Source organism: Malaclemys terrapin, chromosome 8 (assembly GCF_027887155.1).
Source record: "Malaclemys terrapin pileata isolate rMalTer1 chromosome 8, rMalTer1.hap1, whole genome shotgun sequence".
NCBI classification, from domain to species: Eukaryota; Metazoa; Chordata; order Testudines; family Emydidae; genus Malaclemys; species Malaclemys terrapin.
In genome coordinates this window covers 90,701,470-90,712,138 of record NC_071512.1, presented here as the reverse complement: position 1 = coordinate 90,712,138, position 10,669 = coordinate 90,701,470, and the positions used below count along the sequence as shown (strand labels likewise).

Genomic DNA, 10,669 nt, shown 5'->3' with positions numbered 1-10,669 from the left:
AGCACATACCAAATTAACTCTGCCTAAAACATTCCCAATTATGCAGCGAAATGCAGCGCCCAACTCCCCCATTTTAAGCACCAACTCACCTCCGTGCCACCCATAGTTTCTATCTCACTTTTATCACAGTGAATTATTGACATAATGCTGATTCATGCAATGGATATGATAGAAAACTTTGTACCTATGCTAAATCAGAGGCACCTGAATGTAATGTCACTGAGAGCTGTATTGGCAATTGGCCAAGGGCTAGACCTGGCTTGCATGTACATTTATCCCCAGTAGACGATTGAATGTGGGCCTTAAAATGATATGAGAGTCATTTCTTTTCTCAGGGGCTGCCCATTGTGCGGCACAAAGTCTAAAGTGTGATTTCAGTCAACGAGCTATCACTGCTCCCCTCTCAAGGAAAGTACAAGTTCAGTCACTTCACACTTCTAATGGTGATATGACTTCATATTTCAGGATTTTTTAAAACAGATTCAGCCCTGATTGCCAACACAGATGTCACTGACTTTACCTTTGGGCATCTTCTTGCTTTAGCCAATAACAGCGCCTTCCCCCTCCCTGAACCTCTCCCCACTGACCCCTATGCCCAGCACCACCTGCCAAGAGACCCCTCCACGGAATGGAGACAGGAGCGGAGCCCTGGGTAGGGTCAGGCAGCAGGGACCCCGGACCCCGCCGTGCAGCAGCCCCGAGTTGCTGGACCCCGCCGCAGGGGGCTGGGTGGTAGGGCTGCCAGGCAGCAGCCCAGACCCCAACCCCTCAGGGCTGGCCAGCAGCCTCAGACCTGGACCCTCTGGAGCTGTGCGGTGACCCCAGACTTCTGCTGTGTGGAGCCGGGCGGCAGCCCTGGACCCCAGACTCCTGCTGTGTGGGGCCTGCCGGTAGCCCCAGACCACGCTGTGCGGCCCGGCGGCCTTTAGTACACAGCTGGGCCACAGCTGTGTGATAATTGGGCTGCATGCGGCCCATAGGTTGAGAACTGCTGGCCTAGAGACAGTTTTCTGTCATTTCTACAGCATGAGTCAGCATAATCTTACGTCATTAACTTACTGTAATAAATGTGAGATAACAGATTTGGGTGGTACAGAAGTGAGGAAGAGTTGAGAAATGCATTTCAGTGCATGAATGGGAATACTTAGAGTGACTTGGTCTGATATGCACTTACCACTTACTTATTTCCAGTCTATTGTTTTTCCTCCAGTTACCAACCCTTAACTAGGGAGATCAGATTTTTGAAGTGGAAAACCAGGGCAACTGCCATGGTAGGTTGTGGGTGGAGAGGCCAGTGCTCTGACTGGACATTAAGAGGCACTTATGACACTGCCCTCCAGAGCTAGCTATGTGCCCCACCTCCAGAAGAGAAACCAGGACTGTTACAGTAAAGGATGAAGTGGGAGAAAACAGTCCTTACATCCCAGTGCTCCCTTTAGTCAGTCTCAGCCCCACCTCGTGCAGGCTTTGCTCCCTTTTTAAATTTTAGTCCAACCTTACTTCCTTATTGCTGCTCTGAGTTTCTGTCACCCCAAGTTCTTGGTGCTTTATCTTCTCTCTCTGTTCTCTGCTCCCTATGCTTTCCCTCTTCCTCCAACCAGCATTACTTACACAGCTTTCCTCTTCTCTTGCATCAGCTCTCTCTCAAGCTTCTTCTCAGTCTCCCACTTACCCTCTCCAATGTCTCTTTCCTTGCTCGTTCTCTTCCCACTTCTATCACAGGGTGGCGAAAAGAGAGGGGAGACATCTTGCCAGGGGAATGGGGAACCTGAAAGTCAAAAAGGATCTGTTGGGAGGGGGAGGGGGAGGGACAGAAATCAGAAGAGAAGTAGCTGGAAAAGGTTGGAGGCCAGAAATGGAGGCCCTATGGTAGAGAGAAGGAATTTAAAAATATGCCTGGAGTTCAACAATAGATGGGGCTGGACATGAGGGGTGCAGGAAAGTGACCTAAACTGAAGACAGGAGACAGAAATGGAGCTGCTGTGTCACAGGCAGGAAATGATGTCAGAGTGCACGGCTGAGAAATGGCCCTCAGGAGCTCCAGAGCAGCACACAAGGCCAATGAGGCTGCCATGTCTTCCAGTACTCACTCAGAGAAACTGAGACTAACCCAACCAGGAGGGGAAGACAGGTCCCATAAACTGGAAAATTCCCAGTAACCCAGCTCCCCGACTGTAACCAGGGGCTAGCAAAGGGTTGGCTCTACCATATCAGCATTCTGGCCCTGACCCAGAAAAGCACATGCTTAAATATTAAGTGCTTTTGTGGATTAGTGCCAGAGCATTCAGCACCTTGCAGCATTGAGCCCTCAGTGGGTATTTGTGGGCATAGACAATTTTTGGCTTACTAAGCCTATGGAGTCCTGATTTTTAGGAGTCAAGGGCCAGATCCTGAGCTTGTATAAATCCACATAGTTACTTTGACTTAGATGGAGCTATGCCAATTTATATCAGCTGAGAATCTGGCCCCTACTTTCTAGTTACAGCTGCTTGACAATCACTGTCTTATATTACAAGTGACTGGTGACCTCTCTTCTGATGTTAATGAATACTATTAGTAACACTTACAATGGCATTCTTCAAACATATGTTAAAAATGGGTATGCCATAATAATAGGGTGACCAGATGTCCCGATTTTATAGGAACAGTCCCGATTTTTGGGTCTTTTTCTTATATAGGTTCCTATTACTCCCCACCTCCGTCCCAATTTTTCACACTTGCTGGCTGGTCACCCTACATAATAACCACGCGCCCAATAATACTGTTTTGTGTTTCCTAAGCACCTTCCATCTGAGGTTCTCATACAACTTTCACCAGCATTAATGAACCAAGTCACACAACATCCCTGGGAGGAGTTCAGATGGGGAAACTGAGGCACGGAAACCAGATTTTTTTTTTTTTTTAAAGGTGCACTGGGCACCCCCAGCTCCCATTGCAAGTCAACAGCTACAGGGAAGTCAAGGGGGGGCTGGGGGTACTTAACACCTCTCCAAATGGAGCCATATGTATGCCAAAGTCATGAAGCAGCCGAGGTGGATACAGAAACCGGGTCCCTCCCCTGCCCATGCCCTGTGACATCTGGGTGGCAGGTCACACACCCCACTACTGAAATGCTTCCCCCATTGAATTCAATGCAGGAGTTCAATGAACAGCAGCTGGAAGGGACAACGCGCTGCACGCGAGCAGCTACACTTGGCTTTTCTAACCTGCTTACTAACAACTACTATTGTCCTGGTGCTTTGCGAGCACTAAGCCCCGGCAACAGCTTTGCCCAGCAGCCCCCTCCCCCACACACAGGGGGGAGAATGTGCACCGACCAGAAAAACAGCTGAAGCAGCCCACAGAGGCTGCCGGGATGATCGACAGCAACCTGCCACCGCAGACCCCGCCTCCCAACCCATTTGCCCCGCCAATCGGCAGGAGAGGAGCCCGCTGTCGTCCCGCGCCCGGCTTCCCAGCCCCCTCCTTTCACCGGCGGGGCCCGGGCAAAAGGGGCAAGCGGGCCGCGAAACCACATTTGCATGGCCCAATGGGGCGGCCGCATGCAAATGAGGAAGGAGACGGTTGGCTGGATGTTGGCAGGATAACCCCGGCCGAGGCCGCCTTTGTCCCTCAGAGGCTGCGGCGCTGCTGGCGGGTGTAGGCGGCGCGGCGCGGCGCGGCGGGGGCAGGGGCTGCAGCTGGGGAGGCGCAAGTTCGTGTGAGGGTCGCGGCAGGGCCCCCGCCGGTGTGTCGGGCGGGGCGGGGCACGCTCCGGCGCTACCCGCGGCTGCACTATGACTTTGGAGGAGCTGCCTGGAGAGCAGCAGGCGATGGGCAGGTACGGCGGGGCGGGGGGCTGCTCGCGGCGGGACGGTAGCGCTGCGCTGCGGGGCTGCCTGTCAGCCGATCGCACCGCCGGGGGGACGAGGGGATGCCGGGGCGGGCGCAGCGAGGACTCTGCCCGGGGGTGGCTGACGGGAGCCTCGGCTTGTTCTTGCTGCTCTCAGGATGGAGACGCCGGGGAGCGCGCTGGAGGAACTTCTCAGCAAAGCCCTGAATCAGAGGCGCGTCACCGTCGGGGTCTACGAGGCTGCCAAGCTGCTCAACGTGTAAGTGGGGAGGCCAGAGGCCCCCGGCTGCCTTCTGCTGTTGTCTGGTAATCCCCTGTTCCCCGGGGCGAGGTGCTCCTGGGCACAGCCTGTGCGCTGTGCTGGGCTAACCGCCTCCCACCCCTGGTGTGCGGAGAGCACATCTCTGTGCGTGCAGAGCGGGGCCGGGGGGAAGTACACCTGTGTGCGTGTACAACGTTGGGGGAAGTACACCTGTGTGCATGTAGAGCGGGGCCGGGGGGAAGTACACCTGTGTGCGTGTACAACGTTGGGGGAAGTACACTGTGTGCGTGTAGTGCGGGGCCGGGGGGGAGTACACCTGTGTGCATGTACAACGTTGGGGGAAGTACACCTGTGTGCGTGTACAACGTTGGGGGAAGTACACCTGTGTGCGTGTAGTGCGGGGCCGGGGGGGAGTACACCTGTGTGCATGTACAACGTGGGGGGGAGTACACCTGTGTGCATGTACAACGTGGGGGGGAGTACACTGTGTGCGTGTAGTGCGGGGCCGGGGGGGAGTACACCTGTGTGCATGTACAACGTTGGGGGAAGTACACCTGTGTGCGTGTAGAGCGGGGCTGGGGGGAAGTACACCTGTGTGCGTGTAGTGTGGGGCTGTGGGAAGTACAGTGTGCAGGTAGAACGGGGCCAGGGGAAGTACACCTGTGTGCATGTAAAGCAGATAAATAGGGATGCATCTGTATCGATTACATGTATGCACTGTATGTACACAGGTCTCACCTTGTGAACATACGTACATTTGGTTGCTCGTGGCTGAGACACACCATCAGCCTGCATAGTAGCTTCTGCATATGTATAAACTGTGACATTGTTTGTTTCATCCGTGTGTGTCTGTGATAAATATGTAATTGTGTGTTAGCTGTGACTAATCAGGCTGTATTGTTTCATCCTTCAGGGATCCGGATAATGTGGTGCTTTGTTTGCTAGCGGCAGATGAGGAGGATGATCGGGATGTTGCTTTGCAAATCCACTTCACCCTGATCCAGGCTTTCTGCTGTGAGAATGACATTAACATTCTGCGAGTGAGCAACCCAGGCCGACTGGCTGAGCTGCTGCTTCTGGGGGCAAGTGGGGGAGCTGAGCAGCCTGCAGACCTGCACTGTGTGCTTGTCACAGTAAGTGACCATCCCCTCCTCCCTCCCCAGTAGCAGGAGCACAAAAGACTCACTGGCACAGAGCTCCCTTTCTGCTGCTTAAACTGGGTCTCAGAGGCCTGTTTCTCACCTGATTACAGTTGGATTTGCTTTAGAGATGAGCTAAGATATGCATTTGGGTAAGATATTGAACACACCCACAGCTTTATGGAGTTTGGGATCTAGGGTTCTGCCCATTATGTATTCAAATCTGGGTTTACGCCCTCCACCCCCAGATCTGGGAGTGCTCAGATCTGGGACTTAGATCAGGCCTATCTTTAGCTTGTTATGGGGAATGACATGCCCTTTTCCCTACTTTGTTATTTCCTGTACTAAGGACATTGGATCAGAGCTGTTCCTGATTTAATCAGATTTTCCCCATATGGGCATGTTCAAACATGTTCAAGATCCTGCCAGCAGCAGAGAGATCCCCATGAGTCACCTTGCTACAGCAGCCTCTTCTATTTGTTATTCCTTATTACAAATAGGCTCAGAGTAGAGATTAGATAGCACAGGTTAGTTGCTTTTAGAAGAAGCTTTTGGAGTGGGAAGAAATTTTCATTGAAGGTTTTTGGCAAGCCTGAACACTTTAGTAATTTTTTAACTCTAGCCCAGGGTCAAAAGTTACTGTGTACATTTCTCTGGAGGAAAAATAGGGAAATAATTCAACTCAATCTGCTCTTTAGAGAGACAGAGCAGGAAATGGATCAATAATTTTCTGTTTAAAAAGTAGAGGAAGTTTATATTCATGCAGCTCCTATTTTAATATTTTTCCCTATACTAAAAATAATCCTCAAAACACTTGTTCAGTATTTCCATTATGCCATACTGCAGAAGAAACATGAAAGGAATCTTAAGTGGTGTTTACTTTGCTGTTCTGGGTTATAGGTTTAGATGCAATAGTATAGGTGCAGTATAATGTTAAAGCTATTTTCTACCACTTCTCTACAATATCCTGACACTCTCATGGAACTCTCACTGAAATGAGTGGGAGTTATGGCCCATCATATATAATCCTGCATTTTCAAATAAGAAGCCAGATTATTAATGTTTGTGTGTGGTTTTCAGCAAGATTAACACTAGAATGAAGCAAAATTTCAAGACATTAAGAAAATGCCAGTACATAAACTAGGAATGTATTTAAAATGCTCTGACCACTAGATCACACCTCCACCACAGCCAAATTCTGAAGCCCTTACTCAGCTTTTAAATGTTGAATCCCTGTTGCAAATCATGTATATAGCATAGGATTTCACAAAACCTCTAAAGGGCTTGAGGAGACTATTTGTATCAAGCTACAATCTGAGTTCAAGGATCCAGCTTAGCTTTGCACTTGGATGTTAGTTAGTAGCACCGTCTTTTTGCACTAGTGATTTAAGACCATTCAGTTTTGTTTTGAAACAACTATTTTTTTCCAGAATCCCCATGCATCTCAATGGAAGGATCCAGCACTGAGTCAGCTGATTTGCTTTTGCCAGGAAAATCGCTACAAGGATCAGTGGGTCCCAGTGATTAATCTCCCTGAGCGATGATGGCATTTGGATGAAAACTAATTGAACAAAATTGCACTGAAATTTTGAAATACTTTAGCAGTTGGTCAGGAAGTAAATCCCTATACCTGACGAACGGATTACAAACAACTGATGTCAAGTGGGTAGACTGAGATTGAACAACATGGTGTGTGGGACTGAAGGAAGTTGACTTTGCAGCCAGAAAGTTATGGGAATGAAAAAAGAACCTGTGCTGAAAGAGTTAAGCAAGTGTGTCACTAAAGGAACTAAAAACCAGGCAGGAAGATTTAAGAAGCTGCATGGTTGAGTTACTTTCAAAATGCACCAAACACGTTGAAGTTTTAAAAGTGCAACTAGTAGTTTCTGGTTTAAAACACCTTTAACACGAAAGAGCAAAAAGGTTAATCAAAACTTTTTAAAAAATTTATTGTATTTTGGGACGTTGATGCTCAAGGTTTTATTCTAAGATATACTAAGTTATTTTATATTGACGAAGATTTTATTTATGCTATGAACTTCAGAACCAGAATACCCTTAAGCAACAGGTATACAACTACACCACTTTTTTTAAATAAAATGTTAAAACAGCTACATTTAATATAAATTTGTTTGAAACTGGATGGTGTTTATTTTACTGAAATAAAAATTTAAAAATCTCAAAAATCCTAGTGTTAGCTTTTACTTTCTTGCCAGATTCAATACTCTGCAATGCTAGGGGCTGATTCTGCAGCTACAGTTCATTTTAGCACACAGGAGGTCTTATATACACAGAAGTTACAGGACCAAGCCTGGATGTGGGTTTAATTCCTAAACCCTGTCATAGTTTTTTTTTTTAAAAAAAAGGTACATTGCTGACAGTGGGGTCTGCTATGTATTATTCAAGCACTTCAAAAGCACCCAAGTAACTTAGGAGCCCAGGTCCTATTGAAAGTCAATGAGTTAGGTGCTTTTGAGAATTTTACACCAAGGTTCCTATGCTGAAAAGCAGTTCATGCCTTTGTCCATGAATTGCTTAGCAACTCCTACCTCCTTTGTATTTGAGAAGGGTAACAAGGCACCTGCTCTGAGTCAGTAAAACCCACTTAAGACTTTCCCTGCTGGATCAACACTTGTTAGCGGGATGGGGAGATAAGGACAAACACTGCCAGTTCTGTTACAAGGAATCTATGCTTAGATGGTATGGAGCAGCCATCAAAATCAGAGAAAGATAAAAGAGTGGGGGTGGGTGAGTTAGCCATTAGAATCTCTCCATCAGCAACATGCACCCATATTCCTTACAGCCCAGCTGTACAGGACCTGTTGAAGGCCTTACAGGCCAAGAAGGAATTTAGAGGCTAATCCATCTTTGGCCAGGGTCATTTTCCAGAAACCCTGGAAGGATTGCCATTTTAGCATTCCTACCTGGGAAGACTCTCCTCATGCTCTAGGTTTTTGGCAAGCCTGAACACTTTAGTAATTTTTTAACTCTAGCCCAGGGTCAAAAGTTACTGTGTAATTTTAGCTTCTCATGCTCTATATGCTGCTTCTACCTGGTTTCAGGCCTAGTTACATTTGACCTCTGGACAGCAGGACATCTACTTCAGACACATGGCCTGGGGGTTACGTAGGCAGCCAGTATAACCCTGCAAATGGCATTCTTTCTGCAGCAAGCCTTGTGTCCAGATTAACTGCATGTAAAAGAAGACTGACAGGCAATCCATAGAGACCAACCAGATTCTGCCCTCATTTAACCTGTGGGTTCCCGCAATGACCAGACTGAGTTTGTACTATGGGTAAGGCAAGGCAGAATATGGCCAATTTTCGCTTCTCAGCTCTATAAGCTGTGGTCAAGTGAAAAATTCTCTTAAGTTGTATTGGTTCTGGGAACCACAGACTAATTGTAGGGCCAAACTGTATTCAATACAAAAGTTTCATTTGATGGTTCATATTCTATTAGGGTCAGTGTTTGGTAGGAGACAACATCTGACACCTAACTTTAGACCCTTTTTGATGCACTTACTATCTCAGCGTGTGAGAATCTTGCACTATAAGACAGCTGCATTTAGCTAATTGCAAACTTGAGCCCTGATCCAGCAAATGTCGTTACACACGTACTTAACTTTAATCCTGGGAGGAGTCCCATTTCTGGGAGTAAAGTACATGTGTAAATTTTTGAAGGATTAAGGCCTCAGTGGGTTAACTTGCCCCACTTAATATCCCTTCTGATTACTGCTACAAAGAATATACTTTCTCCATGCCTCAGAGAAGTTCCCTATAAACATCTGCAAAGCTACCTCTTAATCCACTTTCAAATCCCGCCTCAAAACTCTCCTTTGTCCCGATGCCTACAAAAAAATTGACAATATTGAGACCACGGGTGTTCTGAGATTACTACCTGTCATGCTAACGAATATTGTCTCATTGTTTCCTCGTACTTCCCATCTGCTGTTTTGTCTTCTACTTTTACTGTAAGTTCTGTGGAGCAGGGACTATGTCTTTCCAGCACCTAGCAAAACAGGGTTGTGGGCCATGACTAGTCCTAATGGCTACAGTGATACAAATAATAAAGTTAAAAGGAAATGTTTATGGCCCCCATTTACTAATTTTTTTCCAGACTTAATAGAAACTTTTTGTCATTTGAAACAAAGCCAGTAACAGTTTTTTAGTTCAGGTTTAAACATTCCCCTGCAGTGTTTGCATCCCACATATTACATAAGTGCAGGATCACCAGAATGTGACAGTGATTCTAACCACAAGTGACACTGATAAATTTACAGCAGAAAGGGTGAAGAGTAAATTATTCTAAGACAGCATTAGTGATAAAGGAAAGGAATTTTTGGAAAACATTTTTAATTTGACAGTGTCTCTTTAAATTCTGATGTGCTGCTTTACCATGGCATTTAAATTTACTATCAGCATTTCAAAAGTAAATACACACTGAAGACTTAATGTGTTAGAGATTCCCCCCACCCCACCCCACCCCCCCGACTCATGCCCATATCAAAAATACCCTCTCTTCCTGTTGTGCTGGAGGTAATTTAGAAGCAGAATTGAAGATATTAAGGGAACAGTTTAATCACATATATTTAAGGGATGACTATAAACATGTAATTGGAGGCTGCTAGATCTTTAATCTTTCTTCAACTCCGTGTCCCAGGCTTTGTTCCTTTTGTTGCTAGTTCCTGAGTCAATAAGGTAAATGGTGTAACGAATGTTGGAATCAGTATCTGGAGGATTAGCTACAATCCCTATCTGTCCCAAGCCAGTAGCTTCATTTTATCCTGATCAGGCATTGAAGCCCCATCTCCACAACCAATCTAATGGTGTGAGCAGAAATTTGTCCAGCACTGTTAGGAGCATCCACCTGGTCTAACACTGTCTTTTTTGTTAGTGGTGTTATAAAAGATTATTAGGGAAGCACAGCACAGACTGACAGTGTTCGAATACAGACACTCCTAAATGTGCCAAACCACTATGAGTGGGCATGGATAGACTTGTAGCATATTTGGAGTCTTACATTAACAGTGCCCAGACAACATAGCAATTGGCACAGTATAAAAGCCTAGGTAGAATAAAATAGCACAGATCTTAAAACTTACTGCTGTGTGAGATCTGTCCCAGTCACAAATCTGAAGGGCATAGGAGCAGAGTTTCCATGTCTAGTCACTTTTCCCCAGACTTAGAACATAAGAATGGACATAGTGGGTTAGACCAATGCTCCATCTAGCCCAGTATCCTGCCTTCCGACAGTGGCCGGTGGTTGCTTCAGAGGGAATGAACAGAACAGCACAATTTATCAACTGATCCATCCCTGTCATCCAGTCTCAGCTTCTGGCAGTCAGAAGGTTAGGAAAACCCAATGCATGGGGTGGCATCCCTGACCATTTTGGCTAATAGTCATAGATGGATCTATCTTCCATGAACTTTTTTAAAT

At 46.7% G+C, this 10,669-nt stretch overlaps 1 protein-coding gene across 1 annotated transcript; it reads left to right on the top strand.

Annotated features, from left to right (window-relative positions):
- Positions 1–3,654: 3,654 nt before the first annotated feature.
- GADD45A (growth arrest and DNA damage inducible alpha) lies at positions 3,655–7,413 on the top strand. The gene is made up of 4 exons (XM_054037219.1): positions 3,655–3,820; positions 3,990–4,091; positions 5,008–5,227; positions 6,664–7,413. Exons 1-4 carry the CDS (start codon positions 3,777–3,779, stop codon positions 6,775–6,777), a joined length of 480 nt encoding a protein of 159 aa, XP_053893194.1. The 5' UTR covers positions 3,655–3,776; the 3' UTR covers positions 6,778–7,413.
- Positions 7,414–10,669: the final 3,256 nt, after the last annotated feature.

Coding starts and splice junctions, on each gene's coding strand:
- GADD45A (XM_054037219.1), top strand. CDS start 3,777: ATGACTTTGGAGGAGCTGCCTGGAGAGCAGCAGGCGATGGGCAG. Junction 4,092..5,007: donor GCTGCCAAGCTGCTCAACGT/GTAAGTGGGGAG, acceptor TTCATCCTTCAG/GGATCCGGATAATGTGGTGC. Junction 5,228..6,663: donor TGCACTGTGTGCTTGTCACA/GTAAGTGACCAT, acceptor ATTTTTTTCCAG/AATCCCCATGCATCTCAATG.